At 38.2% G+C, this 23,797-nt stretch overlaps 1 protein-coding gene across 2 annotated transcripts in view; it reads right to left on the reverse strand.

The window, feature by feature from the left end:
* Positions 1-4,535: 4,535 nt before the first annotated feature.
* Positions 4,536-23,797, reverse strand: part of PPM1D (protein phosphatase, Mg2+/Mn2+ dependent 1D) — a 54,274-nt gene continuing 35,012 nt past the window's right edge. The window contains exons 4-6 of one of the 2 annotated variants that reach the window (XM_027087303.1): positions 16,785-16,975; positions 10,511-10,753; positions 4,536-6,036 (exon numbers count right to left, since the gene is read on the reverse strand). In XM_027087303.1, the coding sequence (XP_026943104.1) occupies positions 5,479-6,036; positions 10,511-10,753; positions 16,785-16,975 (992 nt within the window). In that variant the 3' untranslated portion in view covers positions 4,536-5,478. The remainder of the gene's footprint in view (positions 6,037-10,510; positions 10,754-16,784; positions 16,976-23,797) is intronic. The other variant, XM_027087304.1, reaches the window with a different exon arrangement.

The raw sequence follows: 23,797 nt of genomic DNA on the forward strand, positions 1-23,797 counted from the left end.
TAATGATGGCCATGGCATAATTTATCTTCCCCTCATATACGTAAACCTGGATAAAGATTGCTTTAAATCAGTGAAAACTGAATATGTAGTAACAGTTTTGAGAAGCTAAAATTTTAATATTAGGAAACATTTATAAACATTTATTTAGCACTATATACCTGCCATTGTAGTAGCATTATCTGCATTTTACAGGTGGGGACCAAAACTCAAAGATGTTAAGCCATTTAGTCCCAAGTTCAGGCAAAGTGACAGAAGTGCATGGTTCCTGAAGCCTCAGCTTTCTGCCTGAAAAAGAAGAACCCCAAAGAAAGGGAAGGTACCATGGAGACTGTAGAGAGGGAGGAGCTCAGGAAAGCGACCCCACTGAGTACATTAGGCATGAATCTGATCTTAATCAGCATATTAAAGACTTTGAGAACTTAACTGGCAGATAGCTCACTGCCCAGGTCCCCAACTAGCTACTGGGTGATGAACACATGGGACAGATCAAATTACACAATGGCAAAGGATTTGGAAAATGAACTGATATTGAAACCACAGACCACAGAAGGCGTGTTGGAATATGTGGCATTGAGACAGGAAGGGGGCAGGGCACAACCTTTTAAAGAATGACAGCCATTGAGGATGTGACATAAACTGGTTACCACAAACTAGGTCCAAGATGGCAGATGATTGACTTCCGCTAAAACTTGAGCCTCAGTATATGCTCAATGTAATACGTCAGCAAGCTAAATGACACACCCACAGGTGCCATGACAGTTCCAAGGCCCACCATAAAAGGCCAAAAAATGGGCGGTGGCCCAATTCCTGGAAATTCCCGCCCCTTCCCCAAAATAGTTGGAATAATCCTCCCACTCATTAGCCTATGAAATTACCCACCACTATAAAACCTGACAACCCCACATCCTTAAGCCTCTGGCCTTCTGAGATGACCCACATTCAGTGTGTATCTCCCTGCGTAAGCCTTCTTTCACTTTATTATGGCTCGCTCTTGAATTATTTCCTGCACGAAGCCAAGAACCCACACTCAGCAGCCGTCCCAGGGACTTGCCTGAGACCTGGGATGGGACGTGACCATCCTCTTGTGCCCCACTTTCTTTCCTGCAACAGCGTGAATTAACCAGATTGACTATCTATTAAAACAATGATCTCCATAAGAGCTAAATAAGATTGTCATAATATTCAAATGTCTAGGATAGAATCCAAAATTACATGGTATACAAAGAACCAGGAAAACCTCAATTTGCATGACAAAAACAATTAACAGATGCCAATACCTAAATGACAAAGAATAATATCTGACACTTTAAACCAATATTATACAAATGCTCTTGCAAGCAACTGTGAACACTCGACATGAATGGAAAAACAGAAAATCTCAAAAAAGAGAAGATATAAAGAACTGTAAGCAGATAGGGTAGGGGGTCCTTGGAGAAAGAGAACCAGGCCTGGCTTTCTTGACATAAGAGAAACTATTTTGGCGTAAGCCATTTTGTGACCTGAGCCTGGTCACGAAGCTTGCCCTTGAACAGGTCTCAGTAATTAATGATATTAAGGGAAGTGAGGGAATTCAGGAACAATGGAAAAGCAGTCAAGAAACAATAGTTCAGTGATAAAAGTCCTAGTTCCTCCCCAAGGGGTGTACATATCCTCTGATACATATCTGGTACAAATCCTTTCCATGTCCCCCATTTCTTGTTTGTAGGAAATAGGCTTCATTCAGCCTCCTGACCTTCCCTGAGTTCCAAAGAGCAGTTTCAAACTGCTGCTTAGCAGGGAAGGGGAGGGAAAGCAGAAACAAAGGGGGAGCAGTCAAGAAACGATAGTGCAGCTGTGGGGCAGGGTCCTGGTTTCTCCTCAAGGAAGATAACAATATCTTTGAGTTCTGTAGGAACTATGGCCCCCACTCGGGTGGAGAATGGTAACTTAAGGCTGAGCACAAGATTCCTTGAACACGGCTGTTACCTCACCATCGACCAATCAGAAGAAAGTCTGCACGTGGGAAGTCTGATCCCTCTTCCCAAAATGATTCTCCCTTTAAAACTTTCACGGTCAAGCAGAATCTTCAAAGTTGATTTTTGGACACCAGTCCGTCTTCTCCCCAGATTGCTGACTTCCTGAATAAAGCAACTCTTCCTTTCCAACCAACACTCTCATCTCTTGAATATTGGTTTTCCAGCGGCGAGCAGCAGAACCTGAGTTCGGTAACACCACCACCTTCCTCCTGGGAGAAGAAGCTGGAGATTAAGTTAATAATTGATCATGCCTATATAATGAAGCCTCCATGAAAATCCCTGAACTGTGGGGTTTGGAGAGCTGCCAGACTGGTGAACAGACTCATGTGCTGGCAGGGTGGTACAACCCAAATCCATGGGGACAGAACCTCCTACACTTGGAACCCTTCTGGACTTTCCTGATGTCTCTTCATCTAGCTGTTCATCTATATCTTTATTATATGATAAACCAGTAAACACATTTCCCTGAGTTCTGTGAGCTGTTCTAGCAAAGTATCAAACCTGAGGTGGTGATTGTGGGAATGCTGAATTATAGTCAGCCAGTCAGAAGAGTAGGTGACAACCTGGGACTTGCAATTGGCATCTGAAGTGGGGGCAGCACCATGAGACTGAGCCCTTAACTTGTGGGATCAGATGGATAGTGTCAGACTGAACTGAACTGTAGGACACCCAGTTGGTGTCTGCAGAATATTGCAGCATTGCTTGGTGTAGGAAAACCCACACATCTGGCATCTTAAGTATTTTGAGTGTGAGTAAAGGAAGAAATAGTGTTTGTTTTCCTTTCAGTGGACACGGTTAAGTAGTGGCATAGGTAAATAACATATCCAGAGTAGAATACGAAAGAAGGAGGAGGTGCTGTGATGTACTGATGTGGAAAAATCTTTAAGATATAAGATTAAGAGAGAAACAGATGTATAGTTGCATGTCTATGTACAGATTGGTTGGCTACCCTGGGGACTAAGGTGAGGGTAGTTTCATTATGTACCATTTTATAAATCATGAATTTTGCATCATGCATTATACTACTGATGTATACATTATAGGCAAATAAAATTTAATAAAAATAATATAAACATTAAAACATTATTTGTTAATTGCATAACATCTTTAACTCGTTAAAGGCCTAAAAACAGCCCTAGGTACACATACAAAAGAGAGCTAATTTTACCTTTTAGTTATGTATCTCAAACCAAAAATGTTTCCAGTATTAGACAGCTATTAGTATGGTATGGAACTGGACTCTATGGCACTATAAATGTGACCTAGGAAAGAATGCTATGACATTTACATTAAAAAATTGATCTGAAAAATAAAGTTGGAAAAATTCTTCACAAAAAATTGACTCCAAAAGTATATGCTACTTGCTATATGTCATTACCTTGGAAAGATCCGAAAAACAAACTCATTAGTTTTGAAAAACTAGCCAAAATTAATGTTTCACCTGAACCACTGGTTCTCAATCTTTTTTTTTTTGAAGGAAATTTTTATTTATTTATTTGGCTGCATTGGGTCTTCATTGCTGCACGCGGGCTTTCTCTAGTTGCGGCGAGCGGGGGCTACTACTCTTTTTTTTTTTTTTTGCGGTACGCGGGCCTCTCACTGTTGTGGCCTCTCCCATTGCGGAGCACAGGCTCCGGACGTGCAAGCTCAGCGGCCATGGCTCACGGGCCCAGCCGCTGCGCGGCATGTGGGATCTTCCCGGACCGGGGCACAAACCCGTGTCCCCTGCATCGGCAGGAGGACTCTCAACCACTGCGCCACCAGGGACGCCCCGGGGCTACTCTTCATTGCGGTGTGCGGGCTTCTCATTGCAGTGGCTCCTCTTGTTGTGGAGCACGGGCTCTAGGCACGCAGGCTTCAGTAGTTGTGGCACACGGGCTCAGCAGTTGTGCTCGCAGGCTCTAGAGCACAGGCTCAGTAGTTGTGGTGCACGGGCTTAGTTGTTCTGTGGCATGTGGGATCTTGCCAGACCAGGGCTTGAACTCATGTCCCCTGCACTGGCAGGCGGATTCTTAACCACTGCGCCACCAGGGAAGCCCTCAATTAATCCTCTTATGGAAAACTGGTGTGCTTCCAATTGCACAGTTCCTAGGATACTGTAGGTGCATGGTCAATGTTGAATGCATGGATTAACTCTTCAATGTCTCATTTAGAGTCCTATTCTAAATTAATAAATTTAAAAAATTTCTCTTTGTAGAACAATTTATCACACCAAAAGAACATACTCTTAGTATTTTGGTATTAGTTCCTTTTAGTTTTTTCTTATATTACCAAATAATAATTTTATTCATTTTTAATTGCTACATAATATTTCATCAAACTCTTATAAGCCACAACTGATCTAACCATATACTTATTATTGTATATTTAGCCTGATTTGATGTACTCTAAGTTAAAATTAAAAAGTCAAGATTGCAAAAATAAACATTACATGTATTTTAAGTTGTTACTCTAAAGCTTGATCATGGCCTAACAAAAAGTTAATATACACCATTTAAACAAACCACTAACAAAAATCCAGCAACATCAGTAACAGTTCACTGATTTTATTAGATGAACAAACATGTCCATATAATCAATGAAAACCATAGGATATATAAAATAATTTAAGAAATGTTGGGAATTAGCAGCACCATCCGTTATTGACATAGCAAGAAAAACTTCACATATTTTATGCAAACACTAGAAGAGGATATAGCTACTTTTAAGACCTACTAATGCCACTGAATGCCTGGGATGATTGAGAAGGGCATCTTTTTAGGCAAACCTACCTCCTTCTACTTCAAAGATTTGGTGAGCAAATCTGATGATTAATGTTTAGAAAAAATGCTACTGAATGAAATAAGAGATACTGCATAGTATTTTAATTAGGACAAGGAGACTAAAACCCAGCTGCTTTTGCATGGCTCAACACTTCTGCTTCTATGAAAAATTTAGTTCTGAATTATGAAATCAGAAATAAAGAATAATTTTTAAAAGACACTAGTTGTCTCTAAGAAACATTAAGTGGAACACAGGTCACTATGAAAATACATCACTTTTCCAGTTTGCTTCATAATTTACTTTAAAAAGTTGTGTAGTTTTCATCACAAGTGACTTACACAAATTTCTTAATAAGCATATTTAAAAGTTTAAATGTACTTCTAAGATCGAATAGATTCTTTTGATTTTTTTTTAAACCTTTAGCCCTGTTGTTACATTTACTGTGTATCAGAGTAAGAGACTGAGTTTGTGTGAAGGATACAAATTTACACACATTTTATAGCAACTTATACCCTAACATCTACAAAATTCACATTTATAATACAAGCAAGTACAAGGCCAGGATAAAACTGTTGAATTCCAAAAAGTCAAACTGTATACTATTTTTATTTTGTCCCCTTAAAAAAAGTTCAACTTCGGCACCAAATTCAAAGAGCCCTCTTAGAAGTTTGAAAAAAAAAAAAAAAATTCCAGATATATTTCAGCAAACACAAACAGTTTTTCTGTGCTGATGAAGTAAAGGATTTCCAATTTTCTTCTGGCCCCTAAGTCTGCGTCGCATGGTAAGTTTAACGGAGTTCTTTCGCTGTGAGTTTGTGGGGAGGCTTGCAGGCTGAGCACCACTACTTCGACTTAAACCATTTCGTCTATGCTTCTTCACAAGAGGGCCAGAGTTGGATTCTTCTAATGTCCTTTTGAAGTTTGTTGGAGGGGTTCTTTCAACTTCTTGAGCTTTCATTTGACCTGGGATCGACATCTTTAAATTTTTTTGGTCCATGATGGTGTTTGTTGAATTGGTAGGCACAAGGCCAACTGACAGGCTGTTATTCAAAGAATCATGTATCCTTAAAGTCAGGGCTTTAGTGCAATTTTCTTCAAGTGGCTCTGGATCTTTTGAGGATATGACTGCAGCCTGGACATTCCCTCGAGCTATCTCAGCTGGGACTTCTAAATAATTCTCTGAGAAGGCATTACTACGAATAAGGGCAGGTATGTGGTCCTTAGAGTTCAGCCTTGGCCATGGGTCCTCCTCCAGTGACTGAAAAACAAGAAGGTAAACAAAGTAAGAAATAATTTATCCTAGAATTCAGCGTATCCTAGAATTCAGGGGAAATGAAAAGATTTCATTAGAATAAGTGACAAATTTGTTTATTTGGGGGGTTTATTTCCTACTTTCTATATTTTAATTTCTGAATATTCAGTAGTGTGGAAAATGTGAAGCGCAACATTAAAGCAACTCTGTCATAATGGAAGTTCAGACTGTTGCTTTGCACCCATCTCCCAAACACTAGGTACTGTTCTGTTATTTGAGAAAACAGGACATATGGGAATGTACTGAGTATGGCTGGGGCAACTTTCAAAGATATAAGTGAGGGCTTCCCTGGTGGCACAGTGGTTAAGAATCCGCCTGCCAATGCAGGGGACACAGGTTCAAGCCCTGGTCCGGGAAGATCCCACATGCCACGGAGCAACTAAGCCCATGAGCCACAACTACTAAACCTGCGCTCTAGAGCCCGCAAGCCACAACCACTGAGCCCACGTGCCACACCTACTGAAGCCCGCACACCTAGAGCCTGTGCTCCGCAACAAGAGAAGCCACCACAATGAGAAGCCTGCGCACCACAACAAAGAGTAGCCCCCACTCACTGCAAAGAGAGAAAGCCTGCACACAGCAACAAAGACCCAACACAGCCAAAAGTAAATAAATAAAATAAATTTATTTTTTTAAAAAAGATATAAGTGAAAATCATATGGAAACTTTCAGGTATTGTTTTTTAAAAAGCTTCACAGGAGGTTCAGATATGCACCACTCCTTTAGGTGTAGTGCCTCAGATCTATATGTATTCAGAGTATCCTCCCATCTCCAGACAGATAAGAACATTCTTCCTATCAAATACAAATCTTCCACTATAATATTTTAGAAAAACATTGCTTTAATACTTTCTTAAGTACAAATTTTAAGCATAAATACTATCTCTTGCCCAAGTGTGTAACATTTCCCTCAATCATTTCCTCTCTCAATCAAATCAAATTTATTAAAATAGTAATATATTCTGAAGAGCCCAAGTAAACCATTTTGTAGAATGGTAAACAAAGACATATTATCTGGTCGCCCTCTGATATAAAATCCCCTAGGAATAAACGCCTTTCGAGAAAGTGCTCTATAAAAAAGCATATTTATAAAACTAATGTTCCCTTTAACGTTTCTAGATTTAAAAAGAAAAAGGCAAATTGAAGCAACCAAACGCATTTCAATTTAACCATGTAACATGAACATGCTTTACTGAAAAAAAATGAACTTTAGGTCCAGTGGAGGCTAGAGATGAGAAACCCTAAAGTTCCTATTTTGGTACTGCCCCAAATAGAATGCTGCTACCTTTTTTTAAAAAAAAACTAAGAATATATTCTTCCTTTCTGGGGTCATTGGCTCATTTATTTATTTTATACTACATGGTTTACTGAAAGCCCAATTCTTATCTGTTTTAACACTGACTAGATGTTGGGCAGCAACCTTATTTCAAAATACCAGTGTTGAGAACGGATAACAGGACAGTCTCTGTTCTAGAATATTTACATCTGGCTTTCAATGATATCAACAACAACTTGTCTGTGAATTTATCCCCACTGCATTAGGTTGATTCCAATGCCTACTACCCTGATCACAAGCATGTTCTGACTGACCACAGAAAACTAGTCATTAGTAATTTTTGACTAAAAGTTCATCTTGGTTTAATATAGAAAAAGGATTTGCAACAAGACCAGGCAGCAGATAAATTCTGTAGACAGAAGGCTTCCTACTACCAAACAAGCACATCACTAATTTAGGCACAAGAAGAAAGGTACTAATCAAGCCACTTACAGAAATAGAACATATTGCTCTAGTTTATGCAACAACGTTAGACATTAGATGGAATTCCTTTACAAAAGAAAAACAATGGGATGATGTCAGAGTTAACACAATTTATTGTAATTTCCATTGTGCTGTGTCTTTTTAAATTCACAAATTATTATTCTGATACTACAGGTGCATTGGCTTTTCTTCCCCCACTTTTTCCTTGAACTTTTCCTTCTCTTTTTATTGGCATTCTGTGGAAATACATTGCATCTGTTAGCTCAGGCAACTGCCTAGACTTCCTAGACTCATCCCAGATTAATGACTACTGTATTGCTAAGCCTTCTTACATGCTCATAAAACACTTGTGATATTGAGAGGTTACGTCCTAAAAACTCACACTTTAAAAGTTTCACTACTTCAGAGATCAGCTTTCTTGAGAGCTCCATATATTTTACAATCCAACAGTAAACAACTAATTACAAGTTGTGTCTAGAACACAACTGAAACTAAGTGTTAATCCTCTGGAAGAACTCTTTTCCTAATTCCTCCTTCCTATAGCTCTTGGCTTATTTAAAAAACAGCTAAATTTAGTTTTGCCCTAAAGAAAGGATAAAGAAATCTGTGCCATAGTAATATATCACAAACAGAAGTATTTCTACTATTATCTGTCCGAAAACAAGGATTTGACTACCGATTTAGCTTAGATTCAAACAGAAGTTGAATCTTCTGTCTAGATTCAAACAGAAGTTCACATGTCTATAGATAGATAACCTAGTCTCAAGTGCCTAGTCTAAATGTGGGTAGGTCTTAAAAACCATTCAAAATCAACCAAAATGTCATTTATATCTAGATGTTACTAAACATAGGATTACTGTAACAATGAAATACATCAGAGATACTTGTGAGTAGCCATGGTTAAGATAAACAAACAAAACACAATCTTTGGGGCAGAGATTTGTCTTTATTTACTTGTTAGGCCAGAGCCAACAATACTGATTGTTCTGAACGGCTCTAAATATTCTTTCATATTTAGGTGGGGCCAGATGGTTAACAAACAACCACGCCTACATATAAGTCAGTGCATACATAAATCTCCTAAGCTTCACTTTAGTAAAATTGTTAGATCATTATTTTTCAGAATTTTAAAGTATGTTTTAAAAATTATTTCTAGGTGCAATTTATGTTCAATTTTACTAATGCCAATCCACAGACGGCAATAAGTTTTGAGATCAATATTAAGAGTATTTATTCCTATCACAATATCTTCTATCCCCTCATCCTTACCTCCACCTTAACGCCTCCTTCTCTGTACTGCCTAAAGTTCAGTTATTCAAATACAAACACATTAGGAAACACGAAAGTAATGAATACATTCAAATACAGAAACCAGCGAATTCTCAAATGAACATAAGCTCCTTCATAACACTCAAAGAGAATGAAGAGACTTTAAAAGATTTCAATCTGCATTATTATTCAAGAGTTTTCAAAGCAAAGAAAGCTTTGACAAGAAATTCTTTTAAGAAAATAAGCATAAAATATTAATTTGTCAATTTCTAAATGAAGAGTCCATGTAAGGAAAATTAAGTTGCCATATATATAGTGAAGTAAAAGATAGGAAAGTGGTAATAGTAAACTTCCAAGTACTCCATATAGGATCACAATACCCAAAATTAAATAAATTCTTTGTACTGTGTAGCTTTGAACATCTTAAAAAACTGCCTGAATACATGACATAAAATTCCACTGTGGGGGCTTCCCTGGTGGCGCAGTGGTTGAGAGTCCGCCTGCCGATGCAGGGGACACGGGTTCGTGCCCCAGTCCGGGACGATCTCACATGCCACGGAGCGGCTGGGCCCGTGAGCCATGGCCGCTGAGCCTGCGCGTCCGGAGCCTGTGCTCCGTAACGGGAGAGGCCACAGCAGTGAGAGGCCCGCGTACCGCAAAAAAAAAAAAAAAAAAATTCCACTGTGTTTCCCATTTTATTGGTCATTCTTCTGAAAGCACGTTCTCAGAAGGCCAGGTATATCAAAACAGTTATCCATATTACTAATTATTAGCAGGAAAAAATTGGGATGAAATCAGAAAAAGGGAAATACAGTAGCATTTAAACTTGTTTATTTCACAGCACATCTTAAATTCATTCAATATTAACATGGATAAGAAATAGGAATGATGTTTCTTATCCATGTTAATAGACAACCAGTTCTAAAGTCTTATATCCTAAGGTCCAGTTCAGTCTTGATTCTGTATGATCTTATTCAAACTGCTCAATATCTCAGTTATATTATCTATAAAATGGAATAACATCTGCACTATTTAGCTTTCAGGGTTATGAGGTTCAAATGAAATACCACATATGGAAGTGCATCATAAAAAATGCTTACAAACTTTCATACTATCAGAAGGGAGTCAATAAGTTCCAAATATTAATATTGTTAATATTCTTCAGGGGCCATATCTAATCACTTTTCTATTAGGTGCTCTACATACAGCTGGCATTCAGTATAGTACCTATGTGTAGATGGCCTACTGACAATAAGTTACATGGCAAAGATCTATCACTTTCTTGACAGTAGCTCAAATCTGAAATTCTATTATATAAAGAATCTGAAAACTGTTTTCAGGTAATACTAACAGAGAAATTCTATTACAACTTAAATTCTAGAGAACTGTGTACCTTGACTGGTGGTGTAGAACACGGAGAAGAAGTCATCACGCAGGTTTCTTGACTATTATAGGAAGGGCTATCAGTCAGGTTCAGATAGAGCTCGTCTTCATTGGTGAAATCTCCCTGAGTGCCCGCTCCTGGAGAGATGCAGATTACTATGGCACTAGTATTATCTGCTCGAAGCATACGCTGCCTCCAGCGGCCTAGAGCTCGATTCACAAGCATTTTGGCACAAGACTGTCCATGCTCACCCTGTTTTTAAAAGAATAAGAAGGAAGATAACAACTCAGACCTTGCTGCCACTACACCTGTATCAAGTGAAAAATCACGTGTTCAACATGGCCTACATAAACAATTAAAATTTCAAACTTTATCCACAAACCCCATAACTATGCTAAAACAGTATTGCTCTGAATTAAAAAAATAATAAGACAAGGTCTTATCCTGTGGTTAAATTTCACCTGTATTTTTATCTTTTTGGTAGCAAACTTGGTCTTCATTGTAAACTTACTCAGGAAAAGTTATACAGAAGTAATCTAAAAAGGGGAAGTAAATATCAAGTTATAATAGATAAACAATTCACAAATGAAATAATCACACATGGCAAAAATACTCATTGCAAAGGGCCAATTTCCTCCTAAAATAAGAGCTTCTGCAAATCAAAGACAATCCCAACATAAAAACTGTCAAAGGATATGAACAAAATTCAGAGACAAGGAAATAAAAGTGGTCATTAAATATATGTATACATATTGACATATATATATACATACATAGATATATGTATATATATTGACATATATATACACACATAGCCATTTATAGATATATAAATGGCTAATGTCACTCCTATGAAGAAAAAAGCAATACAATGAGTGGTTATAGTATAGAGATCAAATACATACAAACAGAGTAAAAAAACAAAAAAAAATTAAATGAACTTGTGTTATACAAATAAATGTGGCTTGGAATAAAACTTACAGCATCATACATGGATTTAATAACTGCTAAGTTTCAAAGAACAGAAAAGAAAATGATGTGCTCCAGAAAAGAATTACTTATCTTAAAAAATACCTCTAGAAATAACTGAATAATGAAAATGAGTGGAAATGTTTGAAAAAGAAATGTGTCATGAACTATAAGGGGAAAAAAATTTTAATTAATATGTTATTTTATGTAATGTAATAAAATATATTAATGTCACAGGGAGCTCAGCTCGGTGCTCTGTAGTGACCTAGATGGACAGGATTGGCGGGTGGGAGGGAGGTCCAAGAGGGAGGGGATATATGTATGCATATAGCTGACTCACTTCATTGTACAGCAGAAACTAACACAACATTGTAAAGCAACTATACCCTAATTTAAAAAATGCATATATTAATGTATTGTAAGTACAAAATATTAATGTACTATAATGTATACTATGTAATAATATATAATGTACTACCATACTATAAGCACTTTATTAAAAAAATATATAACGTGTATGTCATTTAACTGTCAGCTATATGCCTCAAGTTTATATATTGAAACCGAATAAAGAACTGGGCTTTTTTCATTCTTTCCTTGGGAAACAGGGAATCATTTTTATTTGGGATTGTCTGATCTTGGTCATATTACAGTATTCCAACACATTAATGATGGCAAACTGCAAAAAACTCCTCTCAGCTCCTTTAAAATCTTAATATTAAGCCATCCTTGCATTCGCAAGAAACGTACCACTTTGTAAAGATGTTTTTAAACATTGCTTTGTTCCCCCCTTTCTAATATGAAAAAATATGCACTTCACAATTGATGAAAGGCAGCATTAATCTGTAATCCATGAATCTATTACATTCCCCAGTGTACGTGTTGCACCACTCTCCAAATACTAGCTCACTGAGAACTCACTGAAGGACTCCTTTACCTTTCCCTTTTTCAGTGTGCCTGTTTCCCTCCCAGCAAAGCTCCGTAAAAAAGGAATCTACATAAGCCATTTCTACTACCTTACTTGCATTTTCCCTCAGCCCACGGATTCTGTTGATTTGGGCCGCCCTTAACACTGTGTCCTTTTCTTCCACCCTACTGTCTCACTAGGTGATGTCATAAATTGTCACAACTTTAACTCCCGTTAACACTGAAATTAGCATTTCCAGGCATTGCCTTTCAGTAACTGCCTACTGAAAATATCTATCTAGATGAACCAAAGGCATGTCCTGTTCAACATGCCTATATGAATTATCCCTCCCTCCCCACAAAATAATGTGTTTCTTCTTGATAACAGCTTCCAGCCACCACTAAGAAGTTGGGGTGTCATAATATTCTCCCTCCTTAAAACCCAAGTTCTGTCAGTTCTACCACTTATGTATTTTTTTTAACATCTACATTTCTATTTACTTACTTACTTACTTATTTATTTATTTATGGCTGTGTTGGGTCTTCATTGCTGCGTGCGGGCATCCTCTAGTTGCAGCAAGCGGGGGCTACTCTTCGTTGCGGTGGCTACTTTTGTTGTGGAGCACCGGTTATAGGTGCGCGGGCTTCAGTAGTTGTGGCACAGGGGTTAATAATTGTGGCTCACAGGCTCTAGAGCTCAGGCTCAGTAGTTGTGATGCACGGGCTTAGTTGCTCCACGGCATGTGGGCTCTTCCGGGACCAGGGCTCTAACCCGTGTTCCCTGCATTGACAGACGGACTCTTAACCACTGCCCCACCAGGGGAGTCCCATATTTCTTTTTGGCTTGTATGTGCATATGTTTTTTTTTCTTTCTTTTTTTTTTTAATCCATTGCTGCTTTAGCTCAAGCTTGCAAAAATTTTCATTTGGAACATAACAGCAGCTTCCAAAGAGGAAGCCTAATAGATCCATTAATAAAAATCAAGTCAGGGACTTCCCTTGTGGTCCAGTGGTTAAGACTCTGCACTCCCAATGCAGGGGGCCAGGGTTCTATCCCTGGTCAGGGAACTAGATCCCACAAGCCACAACTAGACCGGGTGCAGCCAAATAAATAAATATTTTTTTAAAAATTAAAATCAGGGGACTTCCCTAGTGGTCAAGTGGTTGAGAATCTGCCTGCCAATGCAGGGGACACGGGTTTGAGCCCTGGTCTGGGAAGATCCCACATGCCGCGTAGCAACTAAGCCCGTGAGCCACAACTACTGAGCCTGCGCGTCTGGAGTCTGCGCTCCGCAACAAGAGAGGCCGCGATAGTGAGAGGCCCGCGCACCGCGATGAAGAGTGGCCCTCACTTGCCGCAACTGGAGAAAGCCCTTGCACAGAAATGAAGACCCAACACAGCCATAAACAAACAAACAAATAAATAAATAAATAAAATTAAAATCAGGACTGGTGGTGCAGTGGTTAAGAATCCTCCTGTCAATGCAGGGGACACGGGTTTGAGCCCTGGTCTGGGAAGATCCCACATGCCGTGGAGCAACTAAGCCCATGTGCCACAACTCCTGAGCCTGAGCTCTAGAGCCCACGAGACACAACTACTGAGCCCGCATGCCACAACTACTGAAACCCTCATGCCTAGAGCCCATGCTCTGCAACAAGAGAAGCCACCGCAATGAGAAGCCCATGCACCACAATGAAGAGTAGCCCCCGCTCACTGCAACTAGAGAAAGCCCGCGTGCAGCAACAAAGACCCAAGGGAGCCATTAATTAATTAATTAATAAAACTAAAATCAAATCAGATACTGTCAATAGGAATCAACATGTGAAGAGACGCAGAGACAGACCTTATAAATATGATTCCATTCATCAAAATTCACCTTCTCTCAGGGATTCTTCACTAATCACTCACTGCTGACACCCATTCTCTTTCATTGCCAACTTTGCATCAGTTTAATTTAGTAAGGGGCAAGATGTTTTTCCTACACCTCCTAATAAACAGAATTCTCACATCCATTATCATCTGCCCTCTATTCCACCCTGCCACGAGTATGCTTTCTAAAATGCGTATCTAAAATGCAGCTTTTCAATACTTTCCACTACCTGACTATTAAGACTTACCTTCATAACAGACCATTCAAAACCTTTTTGCCTCCTGTATTCGAATCACATCAAGTTACTTGTGAAATCTGAATGTGCTGTACTTGTCTCTTCCCTCTGACTTTACACATTCTATTCCTTTGCCTGGAAAGCTTCACTCTCCTCGCTTCATCTCTTTACCTGGTAAATTCAACTCCACCTTTAAGACCTGCTCAAATACCACTCTCATCCATGAAACTTCCTTAGGCAGTCCTCATAAGTTTCCTATCTTCTCCCTCTCAGTTCTCAACACTTGTTATAAATATTGTTAGATGAATGCTTCCTTCAATACTCATTCTAAAAACACTTAGGTGTTTATGACACTTAGGTTCTCCCAACCCAATAAAACTGGCTTTTGGCTTCATCATGCCACTGAAATGTTTCTCTCTTCCTCTCTCATCATTAAAGAATTCTAAATCCAATAGACATGGAAATTCCCTGGCAGTACAGTAGTTAGGAGTCCGCGCTTTCACTGCCAAGGGCCCAGGTTTGATCCCTGGTAGGGGAGCTAAGATCCCGCAAGCCGGCGTAGCAAACAAACAAACTCCAATAGACAAAATAGTCTTTATTTTATTTAATCTTTCTTTTATATCTGACATCACTGACCAAATGCATCATGCTAGCCCCAAGTTTGTAAAATTGAATAGATACATGACTCTTATCTTTAAACAACTCACAATCAAATGGTACTGATAGCTAGCTATATATCCTATTTGTAATAATATGGTAAATGCTAAGCAAGGACCATATTCTATTCACCTTTGCTTCCTTTGTACCTAGTGCCTAACATGTTAGTTGAGGGAATGAATGGAGGCAATTTAATACAAGTTCTTTCATGTTGCCTCCTTATCACCCCAAAATATAGCTTTACCATTCCTCCCATCTTAGAAAAAGATAATCTTTTCCAAGGAGCCATTGATTCCAGTTACTTCGATGTGCTCTGGACCTTCATTCCATCAACATCCCTTATTTCTCTTGTTCTGTCAATCTTTCTTGTAAGACTATAAAACTGCTTTCAAGACCCTCACTATCTTTTCAAGCTAACCATGGCACATTCCCTTGTCTTCCTTAACACTCACTACATCTATTTCCTAGGCTCACAAAGTACTGTTTCATCATCACTCCAGTCTGCTAGCTAATGCCCTCATCACTTCAACCGAAACTCTTCATCCTTGAAGGTCACTAATAATAAAAGATCCTAAATGTAAAACCCAATACCCTGTTTTCATCCATCTGCCTCTACTTCTTTGTAGAATTTGACATTGCTGGCTACTACTCCAAAACACTCTCTTTCCTTGCCTTCAATAACATTGCACTTTCCAAATCTCCTTACTTTGTCATTGCTCAGAATGAAGATCAACTTTTAAGCAAGCCAGGAAGGAAAGAAAAGAATTTTCTCATTGATGGTTGTTTCTAGGTTTGCAATTGACTAAAACAATATAGGTGGCATAGAGTTACCACATGACCCAGGAATTCCACTCCTAGGTAGATACCTGAGAGATCTGAAAACATGTCCACACAAAAACTTGTACATGAATGTTAACAGCAGCATCATTCAAAATAGCCAAAAAGTGGAAACAACTAAAGTACCCACTGACTGATGAATGGATGGATAAATAAAATGTTATATATCCATCAATGGAAAATTATTCGGTCATAAAAAGGAATAAAGTACTGATACAAGCAACATGAATGAAGCTTGAAAACATTATGCTTAAGTGAAAGAAGTCAGACACAAAAGGCCACATACTGTATGATCTCATTTATACGCAGTATGCAAAACAGGCAAATACATAGAGACAAAAAAAATTAGTGGTTGCCAGGGAACAGGGGTGATAGTGAATGACTGCTAATGGTTATGGGGTTTGTTGGGGGCAGTGATGAAATGTTCTGGAATTAGTGGTGAGAGTTACATAACTTTGAGAATACCCTAAGAAACACTGACCTGAATACTTTAAAAAGGTAAATTTTATGGAATGTGAATTATATCTCAATTTATAAAAAGAAGGATCGGTGAGGGTTCCATAGGCCAGGAAGTCAAGGGCTGCTCATAATGAAGTCAGTGGCTGTATGTTTTGTTATCTAGTTTCATTCATCTATTTCCTGTCTTGTTCTCCTAATAAGCTTCAGAAATCTATATTTTACTTTCTTCTACAGCCAGGGCAAATGCAAAAATCTACTCAAGGTGAACATCCTTAGTTCATATTCAAGACCCCTGACAAAAGTACCAGAACAATGTGTAGATAATAATATCGAATTAAGTTATTTCTCACCATCAAGTATTTTTTCTCCTCTTGGTCCTGGCACATTGAGATGGCATCTTGAGGTGGAATCATATTCCAAAGACCATCACTCCCCAAGATAATATACTTGTGCTTCTGGGGATCAAGAGTGTGGACACTTGTGTCTGGTTCAGGTGACACCACAAACTCACCACTGAAGAAATCATAGCTCCACAAATCACCTGGGGAGCAGGAGGCAGAAAAAGCAAGAAGTATTATTTGCAAGCTAGTAGTATCATATCAACAGATTAAAGAAGAAAATCTACATGTTCATCTCAACAGATGCAGAAAAGCATTTGATAACATTCAAAATCCATTCATGATTGAAAATAAAAAAGACTTCTTAGCAAACTAGAAATTTGAAAAGGTAACTCCCTTATGAACCTGATAAAAGTATGCCTTCTATCACCACTTCTCTTCTAATTCTATATGAGGGATCCTTCTCAACACAGTAAGATAATAAAAATAAATGATATATGTGAATTGGAAAGGAGAAAATAAAACTATCATTACTTGAAGATAATTTTATTTCTACATGGGAAACCAAAAAGAAGTTAGATAAATTATCAGAACAGGAACACTAACAAGGTTGTTAAATACAAACCCAATATATAAAAGTCAGCTGTATCTCTATATAATAGCAAGAAATGGAAAATGTAAAATTTTAAACAATTCCATTTATAACAGTGAACCAAATATCAGGTACTGCGAAATTTAATAAAAGGTGTGCAAATCTTTTATGGACAAGATTATACAATTAGATTCCAAAGACTATCTAAATAAGTGGGGAAATAAACTATAATCAAAGGTAGGAAGAGTTAACATTATGAAGATGTTAATTCTTCCAAAAATAACCTATAATGTCAATGTAATTCCATCCAAAATCCCAAAAGGACTTTTGTAGAATCTGACAAGCTGATTCTAAAACGTATAGGAAGGATCTACTCTATATACAGCACAGGGAACTCTACTCAATACTCTGTAATGACCTACGTGAGAAAAGAATCTAAAAAAGAGTGGATATATGTATAACTGATTCACTTCGCTGTACAGCAGAAACTAACACAACATTGTAAATCAACTATACTCCAATAAAAATTTTAAAAAATATATTTAAAAGTAGAAAAAAATAAAATGTATGGGGAAGAGCGAAGGGCCAAGATTAACTAAGATAACTGTAAAAAAAGATAAAATGTGGAGACGTTGCTCTACAAATAAGAGTCCTAGTGGCTAACTGAAAACCTCCTGTTAACCCCCTAGGTCAAGAAAATACCTACATCAAAACTGAAAGGATGGGTGCCAGTCATTTGGAAGAAAATTCCAGAGATAAAAATGAGCATTTTTATGCTTTTAACCTACCTAGCCTTTGGAGATCAATGACTAGCCTTTGGAGATCAATAGTTCACCCTTTCAGTGAGCCAGTAAAAGAAGATTCTTAAATAATTATCTTCCTTCTTGATTAGCTCCACATAAAACAATGCCTAACACTTCTGCTTTTTAGACGCATTAGATGTACACCTCAAAATGTTCAACATAAAAGAAGCTTTAGTTGACTCAGGTCATCTAAAAGATCAATAAAACTGAAATAGAAAAAAAAATTTATAGAAACCATCTACTCTTTTGTGATACATAAGATAAATAAGTAGGACAATATAAACTCTTCTGCGTCCAAAAACAGGAAGGAGGAGACAAGAAGGAGAAAACATTAATTTCCGCCTCTTTTATTTGTTGTGAAATACTTTGGGGAAAGACCTAATTAAGAGCAAAAGGTTTTCAGACAAGAGGATAAATTGTTTTTGCCGCTGTTAAGCAGGTCTGACTTTTGCTAAACAAGAGGAAGCTCTTTGTCCTCTCCTTTCCTTATTTAAACGTCATCATACCTCTCATCAGAAATACTGGCCAATCCAAATATGCTCAGAGTCCAAGGAAAGAATAATTCAAATCAATTACTCTACTCTGAAATAGCAAAATTCACTGCTAAACCAGCCTCTTGAAAGGGGCAATTCATCCTTCAGAGTAACAAAAGAGAACACATATGACCACTAAAAGCTAATTATAATCCAGGTCACCTCACAAAGACACATTTATTTCTTTATACCAGTAAAACAAAACTCCCTGGTTGATGAAACTATAAAAATGAACATGGATGGAAACAGTTAAGATAAATTTTAAGATAGCAATTACAGGGTTCATATGTGATGCTAAAAGCTTTCAAAAGCAATTTGCCCCCCAAAATTTGAAATTAATATTGCCACTCCAAGTAAAAACATAAGTTCATATAAAGCAGAATCCTTAATATGTCTAAACTTAAAATCTAGGTTAAAAAAGAAATTCCAATTTTGAATCTAATGCAAACTATATGACCTCAAAGAAGGGTCACAATTTCTCATATATAAACTAACATTAATATTGTTATAAATTTGAAAATATTTTAAAATAAGTTACCTGTTTATTTCACATGGCACGAAAACCAAAAGATACAAAAATCTCCTTTCCCATTCATGTCCTTTCTGGTTCTCCACGTAGGGAACAACTATTGTCCTTATGTATCCTTCTAGAGATGTCTACGGATATATACCCAATATATATGTATACTCCTTCCACAAAATTGTCCTCTCAAGCTCGCAACTCCGAAATCACTAGCCCCCAATATGTTGCCAATCTCTTTTTTCTTTCTCACTAAACCTCAATACATTTCCAGAAGAAAGGCGCATTTCTCCTAACTTAAATTTCTGAAACTGTTTTTTAAATTAATTATTTGTTTATTTTTAGTTTTTGGCTGGGCCACGTGGCATGGGGGATCTTAATTCCCTGTGAACCTGTGCCCCCCTGCAGTGGAAGCATGGAGTCCTAACCCCTGGACCGTCAGGGAATTCCCAAACTCTATTTTTTGTTTTTCATAATATTTACTGGAACTTCCCTGGTGTTCCAGTGTTAAGAATCGCCTTCCAATGCAGGGGACACGGGTTTGATCCCTGGTCAGGGGACTAACATCCCACATGCTGTGGGGCAACTAAGCCCATGCACCACAACTACTGAGCACGTGAGCCACAACTAGAGAGAAGCCCGTGCGCCACAACAAGGAGCCTGTGTGCCGCAACGAAAGATCCCACATGCTGCAACAAAAATCCCATGACTAAGACCTGACGCAGGCAAAAATTAAAAAAATATATTTAAAAAAATAATAATATTATTATTACCTTATTTATTTAGGCTGCACTGGGTCTTTGTTGCAACATGAGGGATCTTCAGTTGTGGCATGAGGACTTCTTAGTGGCGGCACGTGGACTCTTAGTTGTGGCATGCAAATGCTTAGTTGCAGCATGCATGCAGCATCTAGTTCCCAGACCAGGGATCAAACCTCAGCCCCCTCTTTGGGAGCGTGGAGTCTTACCCACTGGACCAGGAGGGAAGTCCCCCCAGATTCTGGGTTTTGAATGCGATTGCACTGAACCTATAGATTACTTCAGGGAGAAATGCCATCTTAACAATATTATATCTCCCAACCCAATAACATGGTGTATCTCCTATTTAATCTCCTGAGCATAAGGATATTCTCCTATGTAGCCACAGTCAGAAAATTTCATGTTGATCCAGTATTGTGTAATATAAAATCTATGTTCAAATTTCCCCAGTTATCCCAATAATGCCTTTTTTATTTTGGCCGCACCACGTGGCTTTCAGGATCTTAATTCCCCCAACAGGGACCGAACCCAGGCCCCCTCAGTGAAAGTGCCAAGTCCTAACCCCTGGATCACCAGGGAATTCCCGCAATAATGTTTTTTTAATATCCAGGATCCACTCAGGGATCATTCATTACATTCAGTTGTCATATTTTTTAGTTGTTTTTAACCCAGAACAATTCTCCAGGTTTTGTGATTTGTTTTTGTCATTCATGACACTGACAGACAATTGTCAAAAGAGTCCAGGCCAGTTGTCTGCAGTGACCCTCAATTTGGATTTGTCTGACTGCTTCCTCGTGTCTGCAGGCTAGATATAAGGGTTTGTGTTCAGGTTAAACTTTTTTTTTGGCCAGAATGCTACAATGCTGAAGTCATAGCCTTCTTAGTATGTCACATTAGGAGGCACAAAATGTCAGTCTGTCCTATTATTGGCAATGCCAAGCCTGATCATTCAGTTAAAGTGCTGCCTACCAGCACTGTAAAGATGCCCTAAGTAATCTATACAGTGATAGTTTGAGATTGTGTGAAATATCCTATTCCTCACCAAAATATGCCACATTTTAGCATTCATTAATGATTCTTGCACGAATCAAGTGCTATTGTCACGGTTGTAAACTGATGATAGAATTAGGACACTAACTACATTTATTAGTTGTCTTCTCTAAAGAAGAACTTTCCATTGTTCTCTCTACCTCTTTATAATCTTTTTGTACCAGTATGGACTTAGGGATTCTTTTTTTCCTCATTATACTATAACTTATTCCTGTTATCGTTTTGATGCTCAAGTTGCTTTATATTTGCCGGTAAAAGTCCCTAGAATTTGAATTTTTAATGAACTCACCATATGATCTGTATTCATAGTTAGATTTAGGAACAGAAGATAGAGCCAGTTCCCTTATTTTGCCAGTTCAGGTAATCTACATGGCTTTACCTGAGATCAAATAAGTAAGAATCAGAATTGAACTAAGTATTTTATTATTGGCCTAGTGTTTGTACACCATTATAGGATCACAGGAATGTCATTCCTCTATATATTAAAGGGAGGGGCCTTGAACATTGTGGCAGAGGTTGGTTGCCTGCTCAATGGCCATTTCCCTTTTGTTTTCAATAGGGGCACTGGAGTGATACCAGATGAGAAAGAGGCCTTTCTTCTGGTTTCAGTATGTTCTCTGCTTGCTGCTGGGGCATACTGCAGCCAGCAATGTGCAGGACACCTAGTGGTCCTTATCCTAGGGAATTTCAACATTCCTCCCCCACCCCCCTCCAGCTCTGTGAGTGGCTTCCCGTGGAGAGCTTCCCAGCAACTTTTGCCTCACCTAATCCATCCTCAAAACTGCAACCAAAATCATCTCTTTAAAACACAAATTTAAGATTGACGGTGGTGATGGTTGCACAACAATGTAAACGTACTTAATACCACTGAACTGTATACTTAAAATGGTTAAGATGGTAAATTTTGTTATATGTATTTTGCCATAATTAAAACACACACACACCCCCCTACCTAGTTATGTTTCCCACCCCAACTCTGCAATAGTTTACTCTTGCATAACTCTTAACCACAGCCTATAAAAATGCAGTATTTTCTGACTTTATCTATGCCTCTTGTTCCCATATCTTTGTTCCACCTACCCTTCATCAGAGTCCCTTATATTCACCATGCCTCCTCCTATCACAGAGCTGTTCACAAATGCAGTTCCTATGCCTAGAACACATTTTCTTCTTCTATTAACTTTTAGTAATTCTTAAGACCTCAGCTCAAACATCACTTCTCTGGCCTCTCCGGTTAGGTAAAATACTCCCATTTTAAGTTCCCACTAACAGATATACAAATAGTTAAGAGTTGTAATGTTTCAGTTCTTTTTGTGATCATTTGATGAATGCCTCTCCCCTCTCTAAACTGTAAGCTTCCATGAGGGCAAAGACCCTGTGCTTGGCACATACTGCACTCAAATATCTGTTCAATGAATAAATGAATTGCAAGACTCACATGCAATTCCATCGGACAGCCACTAGGAGACACCTTTGCTACATTTGCACTCAGGTAATTTTGATCATCATCAGTACAAATTTTGATAAGCAAACTTCTCTCTTTCCCAAAAAACTGGAAGAAAAATGACTATTAACCGTAAGAGTGGTGCTAAATTCTATAATTTAATTTACTATGGGCCAATAAGAATTACCATGCAACAAGTTAAACTTAAAAAGAAAGCTAGAGGGCTTCCCCGGTGGCGCAGTGGTTGAGAGTCCTCCTACCGCTGCAGGGGACGCAGGTTCGGGCCTCAGTCCCGGAAGGTCCCACATGCCGCAGAGCGTCTGGGCCCGTGAGCCATGGCCACTGAGCCTGCGCGTCCGGAGCCTGTGCTCCGCAGTGGGAGAGGCCACAGCAGTGAGAGGCCCGCGTACCACAAAAAAAAAAAAAAAAAAAAAAAAAGAAAGCTAGAACTTAAATAGTTAACTTTTTTCCCCCCAAGTGCCAAAATAAAGACAGGAAAAGTAATATGACAAAGCATTTCTTTCAGCTTAAATGTTCAAATCTAAAGGATATTCTCTTTTAAATGCTGTACGCCTTAAACTTATATACAGTGCTGTATGTCAGTTATATCTCAATAAAGTTTAAAAAAATAAAAAAGATATTTGAGAAAATATGTGATAGAAAAATAAAATCAAGAGAAAAAGCAGAAGCAATTTTTTTCCATTACTAAAACAAAACCATCTCTCCCACGTCTTTTTATATGAAAATATTCATTTATTTCCATACATTTGTTTACAAAATTATGTTACAATAATGTAATTGTCATAGGAAATAACTATAGCAATTGTATTTTATCTCCTACATGGAGTTTTCCCTGGTCTAGACGATCTTTCCCATCAACTGTTATTATTTCTTCCCTTTTAAAAATAACAGTAGCAAACCCTCTCTTGACGCTATTCTTTCTACTCCAGCTAAAGCCCCATCTCTTCCTTCCCAACCTAGGAAGAGTGTCTAAAACTTGCTATATCAAAATTTCCCCTTCTCACTCTTTCTTGAACCAACTCCAGTCACGATTGTGGTCTCAATATCCACCAAAAGCTACTTTGTCAAGGTCACCAATGACTTTCACATTGTTAAACCCAAAGGTCACTTCTCAGTCTTTCCTTTACCTGAACTATCAACAGTATTTGAAATTTTTTTTTTAATTGAGGTATAACTGACATATAACGAAATACCTTCTTGAAACAGTTTCTTCTCTTAGCTTTCAGGACACTCTCCTGAACCTTCTTGTATTTTACCTGTGGCTCTTTCTCAGTCTTGTTTTCCCTGTTCTTCCATTCATGCCC

Source organism: Aethalodelphis obliquidens, unplaced genomic scaffold, assembly GCF_003676395.1.
Source record: "Aethalodelphis obliquidens isolate GAN/ISIS:26980383/991018 unplaced genomic scaffold, ASM367639v1 scaffold58, whole genome shotgun sequence".
Classification (NCBI taxonomy): domain Eukaryota; kingdom Metazoa; phylum Chordata; class Mammalia; order Artiodactyla; family Delphinidae; genus Aethalodelphis; species Aethalodelphis obliquidens.